Source organism: Rhinoraja longicauda, chromosome 15 (assembly GCF_053455715.1).
Source record: "Rhinoraja longicauda isolate Sanriku21f chromosome 15, sRhiLon1.1, whole genome shotgun sequence".
Classification (NCBI taxonomy): Eukaryota; Metazoa; Chordata; class Chondrichthyes; order Rajiformes; family Arhynchobatidae; genus Rhinoraja; species Rhinoraja longicauda.
The window spans coordinates 15,968,705-15,983,263 of record NC_135967.1 but is presented as its reverse complement, the minus strand read 5'-3'; the positions used below and the strand labels follow the sequence as shown (position 1 = coordinate 15,983,263).

Below are 14,559 nucleotides of genomic sequence, written 5' to 3'. Positions count from 1 at the left end.
GTACTGATAATGCAGTTTGCAATGGACGTGGCTTGTTGACTTACTGAGTTTGCACAAAATAGATTGGATAAAATAGATATTTATAGCATCTATTCCAACAGTGTTTGTATTCCATATTTTTCCCATTATCAAAGGATGCTCGCTCCCAGCTTGCCAATTATACCGTTCAGTCATATGTTCACCCTAGGTCTCTCCTGTATAATCACGTGGACATTCAGAGATGGTGTGGTCAAAAAGGCTTTCAGCACATGGGCTTTCATCAGAGTATAGAAGTTGGGAGGTCATGTTGCAGTTTTATAGGACGTTGTTGGGGACACATTTAGAGGATTGTGCTCAGTGTTAGAGGAAAGATGAAGTCAAGCTGGAAAGGATGCAGAGAAGATTACAAGGATGTTGCCAGGACTCGAGGGCCTGAGCTATAAGGAGATGTTAGAGAGGCTAGTACTTTATTCCTTAGAGTGCAGGAGGACGAGGGGTGAAATTATAGAGGTATACAAAATCATGAGAGGAATAGATCAGGTAGACACAGAGCTCTTGCCCAGAGTAGGGGAATCGAGAACTAGAGGACAGAGGTTTAAGGTGAGGGGGGAAAAGATTTAATCGTAACCTGAGGAGTAACTTTTTTACACAATGGGTGGTGGATATATGGAACGAGCTGCCGATGGAGGTAGTTGAGGCAGGTGCTATAACAACATTTAAGAAACATTTTAACAGGAACATGGATAGGATAGGTTTAGAGGGATATGGGCCAAACGCAGGCATGTGAGACTAGTGTAGATAAGACATGTTGGTTGGTGTGGGCAAGTTGAGCCTAAGGGCCTGTTTGCACGCTCTATGACTCTTGACTCCAGGTGAACACATACAATCAACCGTAATTGTTACACCAAATGTCACTCCAACTGCACGTGTTTCTGAACAAGACGATGAGGAAGACTCGGTATATCTCACAATGCAGTATTCCCTGTGTTCTGTTGCCAGAGCTCTACCTGCTCTTGGGAAGATGGTGGTGAGATGGCCCAACTTGCCTATGCCAACCAAAATCTACATCGGTCCCACCTACCCGCATTTGGCCCAATTCCTTCTAAATGTTTCTTATTCATAGATACCCAGGCTGGAAATGGAATCTGTCCTCGAGTAAGTTGACTAGAACAACACGTGGGAAAGAATAAAAATCAAACCAAAGTTTTATTTGAGGAATCTCGGAGTTTTATTTACTACTATGCACAGGCCATGCCTGTTGAGTGATGGTGCAAGAGTCAGCTGCACATGGAGCATGTGATAAAGATTATGAATGAAAAAGAAAATGCAATTGTTGGATTTTGTGACTTGCACATCCTCACAACAGTCAGCTCCTTCATGCATTGGGAATGGTTGTAGCCCAGACCAACCTGACATGAGAACATGGCTAGCACATGGAACAGACGTGTGGGTCTCACATGGTCCACTGGTATTAGCAGAAACCTGCTTTCAACATGGAGCAGTCCTGCACAGGAACAGGCCCTTCAGCCCACAATGTCTGTGCCGAACAGGATGCCAAGACCAACTCTTATCTGCCTGCACGTGATCCATATCCCTCCATTCCCTGCATATCCATGTGCCTATCCAAACATCTTATAAACACTACCGTCGTATCTGCCTCCACTACCGCTACCCCGGCAGCGAGTTCCAGGCACCCACCACACCCTGAGTAAAACAAAAAATCTCCTTTAACCTTTTCCCTTCGCACCTTTAAGCGATGTCCTCTAGTCTTTGATAGTTTCATTCTGGGGTGAAATGCTGGTCTCCTTAAGACTGCTTGTGAAGCTGCAACACTATTGAGTGGGACCTCGTTAGTTCACCAACTGCTGGTACGGAAAGAATACTGGCCAGTTTTGCCGAGAGGTGAACCCACTCCTTATACCGAGTGACCCATAAGTGTGCTTGAAAAGTACCCACTTCGGCGCTCTGTATCTTCCCCTTTCTTCAATATATCACACTTGAGTTTGAACTGATTTATCTATGGAAGATATATCTGATTTGCTTGGACAGCATGCAAAACAAAGCTTTGCAATAATAAACCTAAACTTCATGAGGGATAAAGCAATGGATGCCAGCCTGCCCATTGAATATAAAGAAAAACAAGGCATGGAGTTGGTAAAACAGAGCGAATCACCATCATTGTTCATTTTCAGGACACGATAATAAAATACTGTGTAGAAAGGAACTGCAGATGTTGGTTTATACCAAAGATAGACACAAATTTCTAGAGTAACGCAGTGGTTCAGGCAGCATCTCTGGAGAAAAAGGGTGAGTGATGTTTCAGGTCGGGACCCATTGTAACAGGTTTCTGACCCAAAACGTTACGCACTCTTTTTTCTTCAGGGTTGCTGCCTGACCCACTGAGTTACACCAGCACGTTGTGGCAATAAAACACACTTGACTTGACCTGGAAGCCATCTCAGAGAGTAGGACGCTATATAATTAATGGAATGCTAACTATACATAAATAAATGGCAAGGACTAGCTCATCACTTCAATAGGCTACATTTAACTATTGTGGACACAAGAAACTGCAGATGCTGGAATCTTGCATAGAACACAAAGTACTGGAGTAATCACTTCAACAGGCCATGGTTCCCCATTCCTCACCTGTAATGTCATTGCACAGAGGACTGAGGGAATACAATGCAAGGAGTGGGGGGATGGAAGTTGCCCTGTGTTACTAATGCTGAATCAACAGCAGTTACAATGGGAGCTCAACAGCAACATGCATGCTCCCAGCTTGGTTCTACTGTGATGTTGCTTTTATTTGTACTTGCACCATCTAAATGAGGTTTGAAAGATCACCAGATGTGGGATGGACCAAATGCTCTCACACCATCTTGTTCCCCTCCTGCTGCACTGCCGGGTCTCAGTAGAGTTGAAAGTCTGCAAACATGCACCTCGTGTGTGGGGAATTATTTCATTCTTATGGACGGTGTACGTTCAAGAGGATTGCCAACAACTGTTGCCATAAGCATCAAATAAACACAGAGCTGGCTGGTGTATGGTGGAAGAGGCAGACAGACGCAGGGGCGGTTGAGCTCCAAATGCAGGAGTGGTGAGCTGGTGATCTGATGACTTTGGGTCAACGTGGTTTACCAGCACTTCCTTGCTAAAACCAATCGTTCTACAGCAGAGAGATTTCAGAAAGGTCGAGATAGAGATTTCAGAAAGGTCGAGATAGAGAGATTTCAGAAAGGTCGAGATAGAGAGATTTCAGAAAGGTCGAGAGAGAGAGAGAGAGAGAGAGAGTGAAAAAATGAGAGCGAGTGAGGGAAATAAAAACAGAGGTAGGATTTTGCACTGTGTTTTTCACTGAACACATGATAGTGACACTTCCCCTTGTGTTTCGGAGGTTAATATGTTTGTCCCACACATTCCACTTGCTTGTGTGAGCTTTCGTGATCCTTTGAATCCCATCAAAGGATGGTCGCGGGAGGAGTGGAATGATGTACAACCAAAGGAAATAAAATGCATATGTTTTGGAAAGAGCCACCACACCAGTTAGCCTGCCAACGAGGACTATGACTTGGACAATGCCAGCTACCGGTCACGGAGGTGAGATGCCATTGGGGGCACAGCGAACCCTCAAATTCCCCGTGGACACAAAATAAGTGTCCAAACATACCGACGTACTAAACACTTCCATAAGAAGCCATGTGACAGATATACTTGCTTATAAATACCACGAATGATTGTCAACAATCTCAACACATCAATGAAAACAGTATATGAAAGATTTTTTCTCTACAATAAATTAATATTAAAAATGTGGACAATGTAAACATTATATCCTCAGCTTGATCCAATTCCACACAAAGAATATTCAGCAATCATCTGAGGAGGATTGTCTCCGACTGTCAAAGACCTTCAACCTGAGAACCAAGGAATTTGCACAAGAGATTATGTACAGCCTTTCCGCTGACTGGTTAGCACGCAGCAAAAGCTTTTCACTGTACCTCGGTACACGTAACAGTAAACTAAACACAACTCAAAACTCGAACTCAAGATTGTCGGCAACCATGCAACTGGTCGTACGTGTGTGTCTCTGCTTCGATGGACACTTCCCGGTGTTGTCTTCGTGTTCACCTCATCGACATACTCCTCTATGAGTTTATTTACATAACTGCTCTGAGTCATGCCCTCGCTCATGATGTGAGGTGGGTGGCAGAGGTCTCTGTGCGTGAGGGGTGGGTGGCAGAGTGACAAACATCCAGCTGGTAAAGCTCCGCCAACAGAACATGGAGTGGGGGATGTAGAGCGACTGGGATGGATGGACGAGCTGTGTAATGTACCCAGAGGACCGCGGTCATCCCTGTCAAAGTGAAGAGCTGATTTTTCTTATCTTATGGAAATCCAATCCTGAAAGACAAAACGGGACTGCATTTTTCACATTGCAACTGCTCAGCAGAAGATAGAACACAGAACGGTACAGGAGATATAAGCAACTGCAGATGCTGGTTTACAAAAAGACTGAAGAGTCCTGACCCAAGACATCACCTTAGATTTAGTGTAAAGGTAATTGAGGAAACATTGACCAACGATCACCTGTACACTAGTTCTATCCTGCACAGGGTGATAACTGGGCGGCGCGGACTTGTTGGGCCGAAGGGCCTGTTTCCGCGCTATATCTCTAGGCTAAATCTGAGACCTTCTGTATCTCCGCCACCAATTTCCATTGCCCCAGACCCTGACCCCGCAGTGAAGCCGTGCGGTGCGATATAATACATCCACTGCCCAGACCATGAGCTGCTCCCTTACCTGAAGAGCCAGCGGTTTGGGATCGACAGTCCCCAACGATGATCTGCAAGCTGTTGACAGAAATCCAAGCCTGCTGCCCTCGGTTCAGGTTCTTCACAAACCTTGGAACAGGACAGAGTAAGTGTCGGACATTCCACTGGTTCATCAAGGGTACTGACCTCCCCACCATTGAAGGGATCTACAGGAGTCGCTGCCTCAAAAAGGCAGCAGGCATCATCAGAGACCCACACCTCCCTGGTCACACTCTTATTTCACTCTTATAATCGGGAGTCCAAAAACTGTCACCTACAGCTTAGACACGAAATGCTGGAGTAACTCAGCCGGTCAGCCACCATCTCTGGAGAAATGGATAGGAGACATTTCGGGTAAGTCCAGCCGGGAAGAACAGCTTCTTTCCAACAACCATCAGGCTATTGAATACCACAAACTCCAACTAAACTCCGAACTATAAACTGCCTGGGTTGCCCTTGGGACTTTGGGCTTTGTTTTAATTGGCATTTTTTATTTATTGGATTCTTTTACTCTGTTTGAGTACTATCTTTTTCAAACCTGTTGTGCTGCTGCTGAAATTTCACTGTTCCGTTTCGGGACATGCGAGAATAAAACACTCTTGATCTGCTTCCACCAGAGTCTGCATCTCTGCACACACAGGGGATGGCTCAGAAACTTAACTGCACCCCTTTGATGAGGTGCACATAGAAGACATTTGGAGAAATATATAGATAGGAATGGTGATTCCTTATTAGAGTTGGGAATTTTTGCATAACCGGAGACCATGAGTACATGCGACTCGTCTCCGGAGGCACCTGCGCGGGCCGCGTGGACGTCGGAAGCCCGCAGGCCCCTGGGTGGGGGCCGACATCGGGTGCTCCGGCAGCGGCAGAGGCAGCGTGTTCGCCCGCCCCGAATCGCGGGGCTTGGGTCGGCCCGCCGCCGACCTTTCACCGTCCGGCGCGGCCTGCAATAGGCCGCGGGATTTTCACCGCGGGCGCTCCAATGTCGGGAGCCCCGACCGCCCCGACGTGGCAAATCCAACAGCCTGATCGCGGGACAAGACGGCAGGGGAAGAGAAAAGACATTGTGGCCTTCCATCACAGTGAGGAGGGACTGGAGGAGACACACTGTGATGGATGTTTCTTTTTGTTTGGTGTTAGTTTGTGATTGTATGTGTTATTGCATTTTTAATGATTATTCTTATTGGTCTTATTGTTCAACTGCGGGTAATGTTTCATTTCACTACACATTTATGTGTATGTGACAAATAAACGACTATTGATAACAGTTGAGAATTCCAGCTTTACATTTCACTCCTCTTCTCTTTTTAACTGACACCCTTTTCACCTCCAGCCTTTGACACTTCTGCCACCCATCTGCCAATCGCCCCCCTCACCTGTATCCACCTGTCACTTACTCGGCTCTGACCACCCCCCCCCCCCCTCTTATATTTTATATGTTTCTATAAGATCCCCTCTCATCCTTCTAAACTCCAGTGAACACAAGCCTAGTCTTTTCAATCTTTCCTCATATGTCAATCCCGCCATCCCAGGGATCAATCTCGTGAACCTACGCGATTGATATGCAACGCAAGAATATGGGACGAGCTTAGATGGGGTATCTTGGTCGCAAGGACGAGCTGGTCTGAAGGGCCTGTTTCCATCAAAAGCTTTTGACTGTACCTCGGTACATGTGATATGAAATGAAAGTAAACTAAACAAGCTGCATGACTACGACGCTATTAAATGGGTACTTTGCATCTGTTTTCACCAATAAATGGTTCAATGTCACATTATTGTCACCTGTTCCAAGCGAGGGACAGTGAAATTCATTTTTGTATATTGTTCAGTTCAGTATCACTATACATAGGCATTTTGAAACATCTTAGATAAGTATCTCAGATACAGAAAGATGTGGAGGACAGTGAGGACATGGAGGAAATCTTCACATTCCGATCAAACTCACCACTGCCCTTCGCCATTTTCATGCATTAGTTGGACCACATCCCCGCTCTTAATCAGCAGCTCCTCCGAGTCTTGGCTCCGACCATCAGCGTGAGCTTTGTACCTCCCGGGGGACTGGAAACAGAAACAGTGAGTACACAGTACAATCAGAATGTAACATCAAACAATTGGGAGGCATATCCTTGCAGATGGTCCTTGCCTTCACAGCCCAGATTGCCATCGTTATTGATGTTGATTCAGGGATGGATATTGGCCAAAATAAATAGAGCCCTAACCCCTCCCTTCACACTCTGCAGAATATTGATATTTTTAACATATCTATAATATTCACTTTTATTTTATACAGGTCCACCACCGATTTTCCGGCACCCTTGATTCCAGAGCCTTGCTGGATTATCGGTTTTGTCGAACCAACACAGAGGTCCGAGAGGAGTCCAACGGTCACAGGAACCAAAGTCGGCCTCGGAGGTCGGCTATGGGAACGGATCTGCCAGCTCGGGCCGGGTTGGATTTCCAGCCCCCCGGCTGCTGGGGGCAGATTCAATCTGACGGTCGGCTGCAGAAGTCCCAATGAGGTTGAGATTGGTCGCCTCACCCGTTCAAGGCAACACATTTTCAGGGGGACTTCCGGGGGCGATTTCAAGTGCGCTCTCATAACTTTGTCCGGATTAAAGGAGGTGCCGGACCACCAGTTGCCAGAAAATCGGTGGTTGACCTGTCCCGACCTGAAAAGTCACCTATCCACATTCTCCAGAGATGCTGCCTGACCCGCTGAGTTACTCCAGCCCTTTGTGTCTGTTTTTTGTAAACAAGCATCTGCAGTTCCTCATGTCTTCTAGGTATTTTAACATCCCACTGAGAGGGAGATGCAGGGAGGGCTTCAGTTTCATTTTGTCCTGATGCAGGGTCACCACCAGAAATGTCAGCAGTTCCTTTGCCTCCTCAGATGCTGCCTGACCCGCTGTGTTCCTACAACAGTTTGTTTTTCACTCTAAATTCCTCGTTAAATATACACTACCCTGCTCTCCCAGCAGAGCGCACCAGAGTGTCATTGGACTTTAGACTTTAGAGAGACAGTGTGCAAATAGGCCCTTTGGCCCACCGGGTCCGTGGCGACCAGTGATCACCTCACACACTAACACTATCTTTCACACTAGGGACAATTTACAATCGTACTGAAGCCAATTAACCTACAAACTTGTATGTCTTTGGAATGTGGGAGGAAACAGGAGCACCCGGAGAAAACCCACGCGGTCTCTGGGAGAACAGACAACACCCGTAGTCAAGATCGAACTCGAGTCTCTGGCATTGTAAGGCAGCAACTCTACTGCTGCACCACTGTGCCACTCCATTGTAGATGTTCATACACATCCCTACACAGGTCAGTCAGTCAGACTGAGGCTGCAGACATTGGGAGAGACTAGGCCTCAGCAGCCCAGCCTTACCTTTCACCAATATCCACAACCCACCATTCTCCAGGATATGACCTGTCAAGCAGATAGAGTCATAGAGCTATACAGCAGGAAAACAGGTCCTGTGGCCCACCTTGCCCAAGCTGACAAAGTTGGCAGACAGGGCTAGTCCTATTGACTGCATTTGGCCGAAATCCCTATGACCTTCCTATCCACATATACATCCAAATGTCTTTTAAAAGTCGTAATTGTATCCACTTCTAAGGTGGAGCTTCCTCCTGCAGCTCATTCCAGATACAGACTACCTTCTGAGTGAAACATTCTCCTCTGAGGTCCCTCTTCCATCTCACGTTAACCCTGTGCTCTCTAGTTTTAAAATCCTCTACCTGAGTAAAAGACTGTGAGCATTCACTTTATTCATTTCCCTCATGATTTTGTACAGCTCAATAAGGTCACCCTTCAGCCTTTTACACTCCAAAGAAAGAATCCCAGCCGATCCGACATCTCCCTATAACTCAAGCCCACAATTCATAGTCATACAGCCCTTCAGCCCAACTTGCCCACACCAACCACCGTGCACCATCTACCAGTCCCACCAGCACTTGGCCCATACACCTCTAAACCTATCCTATCCATGTAACTGTCCAAATGGCTCTTAAAAGTAACGATAGTACCTGCCTCAACAACCTCCTCCGACAGCTTGTTCAATATACCCACGACCCTTGTGTAAAAAGGTTACCCCTCAAGTTCCTATTAAATCTTTCCCCCATCACCTTCATTCCCTACTCTTGCAAAAGACTCTATGCCTCTATCCGATCTATTCCACTCATGATTTTGTACACCTCTATAAGACCACCCCTCATCCTCCTGTGCTCCAAGGAATCATCTCAGCCTGCTCAACCTCTCTCTATAGCTCAGGCCTCGAGTGCTGGCACCATCCTTGTAAATCTTCTCTGCATCCATTCTAGCTTGACAACATCTTTCCTTTCCTATAACACGGTGACTAAAACTGAACACAATACTCTAAATGCGGCCTCACCAATGTTTTATACAATGAGGGCAGCACATTGGTGCAGCGATAGAGCTGCTGCCTCACAGTGCCTTGAGACTCGGGTTCGATCCTAACTACGGGTGCTGTCTGTATGGAGTTTGTACGTTCTCCCTGTGACCGTGTGGGTTTTCCCTAGGTGCTCCGGTTTTCACTCACACTCCAAATACGTATAGGTTTGAAGGTTAATTGGCTTCGGTAAAGATTGTAAATTGTCCCTAGTGTGTAGGATAGTGTTCGTGTATGAGGTGATCGCAGGTCGGCGCGTATTTGGGCCTGTTTCTGCGCTGTATTTCTGAAGTCTAAAGTCCAAACTTTAACATGACATCCCAGCTTCTATACTCAATACAGTGACTGATGAAAGCCTATGTGCCGAAAGCCTTTTTGACCATTGTCTTGACCTGTGTTGTCACTTTCAAGTCCCGGTATAACAATCTATTCAGACCGATCTGGGGTCAGCCATGCTTGGATGTCCAAGGTTACTAGACCGCTGACATTCCCCTGGTTACTGAGGGAACTACTCACCAGCTGGTTGCCATCCTCGTCCTCCGTGTCGTTGTTACTCGACCAGCCCTCCGTTCCCTCCGACCCTTCGAAAAACCGTGAGTTGCCAGCCCACTCTGCGGGGGGAAGACAGGTAACTCAGGGGCTTCCTTCATAGCCATTACAATGGGAGACTGCTCATGGGAGGGGAGCATGGCATGCCGTTTCTATACGCTGGGAGAGTCAGAGGACCTGCCAGTGAACTTGGAGTTAACAGTAATCTGAAAACAGTTGAGCTTGAGTTTAGTTTATTGTTGCGTGTATCGAGGTACAGTGAAAAGCCTTTGTTGCGTGCTAACCAGTCCGTGGGAAGACAATACATGATTCTGCCCACAGTGGGCAGATACAGGATAAAGGGAATAACGTTTAGTTCAAGATAATGTCGAGTAAAGTCCGATTAAAGATAGTCCGAGGGTTATGGGAGATGGGAGGCCAGGACCGCTCTCTAGCAAATTGCTCTGGGCTCCACATGACAATTGAGGAGGAGGGGTTGCACCCAACAGTTTGGTCAGCAAGGCTGTTCCAGGAACTGGAGATTAGTTGCTGCTGGTGTCCGCCCAGCATCAGACTACGCAATGTGCAATGCACCTGTTCATTTGCCTAACGCTCAATAATCTTTAAATAAATGTTACACTGGGGGAAGTGTTTCCACACAGACTGTTTTCTTGGAACTGAGTGATGACAAAGGCTACATTTTGCATGGCAGGAAGTAGCAGAGCACTGTCAGCCTTCCTCTGAACAAGCCCACACTGCATCTCTCCACGCTGGTGATATTCCCTCCACCGCAAAGTGCTGCCACAGGAAGGAAGCTCTCTGACCAACAGCGCTCCTTCCCCAGATCGACTCTTCCAAGAATGCAGTCAGACCGCAACCTGCAGCAGCGGCAACGCTGCCGTTCAGAGATGAACTGCATTGGAGACCCTCGGACGATCTGTAATCGGGCTATCGTGCACTAAACGTTATTCCCTTTATCCTGTATCTGTACACTGTGGACGGCTTGATTGTAATCATGTATAGTCTTTCCGCTGACTGGTTAGCATGGAAGAAAAGCTTTTCTCTGTAGTACCTTGGTACGGGTTAAAATAAAATAAACTAAAACTAAAGATCAAAGGCTGTGACGTACATCCAACTACACGAGGGTGTGAGAGTTGTAGGGCAAGAGGTGGTCGTCTCTGGGCAGAGCGCGGGCAAGGCCAGCAGGGGGCAGTACCTGTCCGTGTTGAGAGGTGCTGTGGAGACAGAGGGAATGTATCTAAAACCACTTCTCTGGTCAGGTCAGAGTCGTTCTCCTCCGAACTCAAAGAGGCTCTCTTCTGTTTCCTGTCAACAAAAAGACGGATCAGAGAGTGACCTTTGAGTCAATAGCATCTTATTGTCATGTCTCCCGAAACGCAACAATAAAATTCTTAATTGCAGCAAAGATGTCAATTTTTTTTTTAAAGTTCAGGACACACACACACACAAATAAACAAACAAGCATCTATATATATATATATATATATAGGTAATATATGCGAATATATATGTATATATATATATATGACCCCCCCCCCCCCTCCCCTTGTCTACATCAACCTATTGCTTCCACCCTTTGTCCTGCCTCTCCCCTTTTCCAGCTTTCTCCCCCCCACCCCCTACTGAAGAAGGGTCCCGACCCAAAACATCGGCTATCCATGTTCTCCAGAGATGCTGCCTGACCCACGGAGTTACTCCAGCACTCTGTGTCCTTCCTTTGCTGAATTCTGTGGATCAAAGGTCAAGTTCCTGAGCTGTGGCTCCCATGGTGCATCCCACACATCAACCCAGCGAACAAACTACAACAACAGGAGGCTGTGGAGGCCAAGCTTATGGATATTTTTAAGGAGGAGATTGACAGATTCTTGATTAGTAAGGGTGTCAGAGGTTATGTAGCAAAGGCAGGAGAATGGGGTTGAAAGGGAAAGATAGATCAGCCATGATTGAATGGCAGAGTAGACTTAATGAACCAAATGGCCTTATCCTAGAACTTATGAACGTATCTGCTTTAGCCCAAATGGCCACATGCACTGTCCAACTTTGATGGGCTTTGTTGTCACTTACCCGGGCGATAGAAGAATCTGGTCCAAGTGGTGGTGAGGCGATTGGCTGTCCACTGTGCGAAGGAGGCAGAGGGAGATGATTAGCACCAGTTAATTAAATCCTCACTTGTGCAAGATGCCACCAAAGCCAGGCGAACTTCTGCGTGGAGACTCATTACACTCATCACTCATTACAATCGCTCCACTCATTACACTCATCACTCATTACAATCGCTCCACTCATTACAAATCACTCATTACAATCGCTCCACTCTTTAAAATCTTTATTTCAACAGCTTCATTCTTATATTCACTAAACATTACACCCTTGATCATGTATCTGCACACTGTGGACGGCTCGATTGTAATCATGTATGGTCTATATATCCGCTGACTGGGTAGCACACAACAAAAAGCTTTTCAATGTACCTCGGCACACGCGCCAATAAACCAAACTGAACAGTCTTTTTCATCAGGTTTTCGGTTAAATAAATGGAGCCTTTATGGAGTTGCTGATACACAATGGCTCCACATTCACCAGTCATTTATGTTAAAACTCCTTGGTCTACCTGACCTCCTGGGCTAAGAACACAACAAACAGGATGGGATCCCAAGACCACCCAATGGTCGACCAGCACAGGAGAACTTCCAACCCCTATCTTCAAGATTAGGGCTTTTGTTCCAATTCCCAATTTACAGTTGTAGACATCCTAAATTGCCACAAAACTAAACTCTGGGGAATGATGTAACACAGGTGCTAGTTGGCAAATCCTGCCAAAGCCGTCTCTTTTACAAGACCCCTCTGATTATTCCCATGCTCTCTCCCTACAGGCCAGTGAATTTTCCTCTTTTAAAAAAAATCCAATTCTCATTTGGAAGTTTCACTTCCCATCTTTCCCAGTCACAACTTGCCACACTCATTTGTGCTTCTCTGCTGGCCCTGCTACTGTTGAAATGTAGGACTCTCCTCAAACGGCCAGACATTTATAAAATCAGGAATTAGCTCTCATTCTATATTACGGCCATTAGGTTTTGAACCTGTAACCCTAAATTATGTTGGAAGAAACTGTGAGCATCAGACTTCAGACTCCAGAGATCCAGCACGGCCCATCGAGTCTGCGCCAACCAGCGACTAGGGACAATTTACAATATTTACTGAAGCCTATTAACCTGCAAACCAATACGTCTTTGGAGTGCGGGAGAAAACCAGAGCACCCAGAGAAAACCCACGCAGCCACAGGGAGAATGTACAAACTCCGTACAGACAGTACCGGTAGTAGACAGGTTCGAACTCGGGTCTCTGGCACTATTGGACAGCAACTCCACCACTGCGCCGCCGTGCAGCCCGTAAACGTTCTAAATCAGATTGTAACTGAGCAGCCTGGCATCCTTGAACCAAACCCTGGTGAACAGGACCGAATTGGAATGTTTGTTCTTTGGAAGGTCTGGAACATGGGCTTTGGACACTGGGTGGGTTGCTCAGAGACGCGAGGCTCTCCAACTAAATAGTGAACAAAAGGAAGGTACCTCGGAGGAGTTGCTGCTGGTTGGTCAACACTCTCCTCATTTCAGTCAACCAGGCCATCTTAATGTCCATCGTAGGAGCCTGAGAATGGACAGAAAACACCAAATGTGCATTCAACATGGGACAAAGATCTCACTCACCTCCTCATAGACCTGTCCACGTACAAACTCACAGCCTACCAAAGGTCACCGATCGCAGAGACTGAGGCTCCCCTGTACCCATTCACCTGGGTGTTCTGGACCAATGTCTGAAGAATGGTCCCAACTTTGGCCCACGGTGTTTGTACCGACCAGCAATCACCCCGTACACTAGTTCTGTCCTACACACTTGGGACAATTTATGGAAGCCAATTGACCTACAAACCTGCACGTCTTTAGAATGTGCGAGGAGACCGGAGCACCAGGAGAAATCACACGCGATCACAGGGAGAACGTACAAATTACGTTCAGGGAGATCGAACCAGGTTCTCTGGCACTGTAAGGATCCCAATCCAAAACCTCACATGTCCATGTTCCCCACAGCTGCTGCCTGACCCACTAAGTTTGGCTCACCGGGTCCACCATGACCATCAATCCCTGTTCATGCTAGCGCCATGTTATCTCACTTTCATATCCACTCTCTACACACGAGCAATGTACAGAGGGTGAATTAACCTTCAATCCCACAAGTCCTTGGGATGAGGGAGGAAACTGAAGCACCCAGAGAACACCCACATGGTCACAGGAAGAACCTGCAAACTCCACACAGACAACACCTTTGATCAGGATTAAACCCAGGTCTCTGGCGCTGTGAGGCAGCAGCTCTATTCACTGCGCCACTATTGGCTGTCATTCCCATTTTCCATCAGATTTCCATTTCTGCCCACCTGTTTGAGGCTCCTATCCATGAATGGCCATGTCCTGTCCCTGCTCCATGCAGTCGTACGATCTGTTATAGTTTTTAGTTTAGAGATACAGTGTGGAAACAGGCCCGGCGGGCCACTGGGTATGCCCCCGACCATCGATCACCCCGTACACTAGCACTATCCTGCACATTAGGGACAATTTACAGAAGCCAATTAACCAACAAACTTGCCCATCTTTGGGATGTGGGAGGAAACCGGAGCACCCAAAGAAAACCATGCGGTGGCAGGGAGAATGTACAAACTCTGTACAGACAGCACCTGTAGTCAGGATCGAACCAGGGACTCTGGCGCTGGAAGGCAGCAACTCTACCGCTGCGCCACTGTGCCGCC

The 14,559-nt window shown here is 46.9% G+C and overlaps 1 protein-coding gene across 4 annotated transcripts in view; it reads right to left on the bottom strand.

The window, feature by feature from the left end:
• Positions 1-921: 921 nt before the first annotated feature.
• Positions 922-14,559, bottom strand: part of mcf2a (MCF.2 cell line derived transforming sequence a) — an 81,442-nt gene continuing 67,804 nt past the window's right edge. For 2 of the 4 annotated variants that reach the window (XM_078412220.1, XM_078412221.1), the window contains 7 exons: positions 13,328-13,406; positions 11,823-11,874; positions 10,954-11,063; positions 9,726-9,820; positions 6,742-6,854; positions 4,783-4,883; positions 925-4,383 (listed from right to left, as the gene is read on the bottom strand). In XM_078412220.1, the coding sequence (XP_078268346.1) occupies positions 4,340-4,383; positions 4,783-4,883; positions 6,742-6,854; positions 9,726-9,820; positions 10,954-11,063; positions 11,823-11,874; positions 13,328-13,406 (594 nt within the window). In that variant the 3' untranslated portion in view covers positions 925-4,339. Of the gene's footprint in view, positions 4,384-4,782; positions 4,884-6,741; positions 6,855-9,725; positions 9,821-10,953; positions 11,064-11,822; positions 11,875-13,327; positions 13,407-14,559 lie in introns of all 4 variants that reach the window. The other 2 variants (XM_078412218.1, XM_078412219.1) reach the window with 2 other exon arrangements.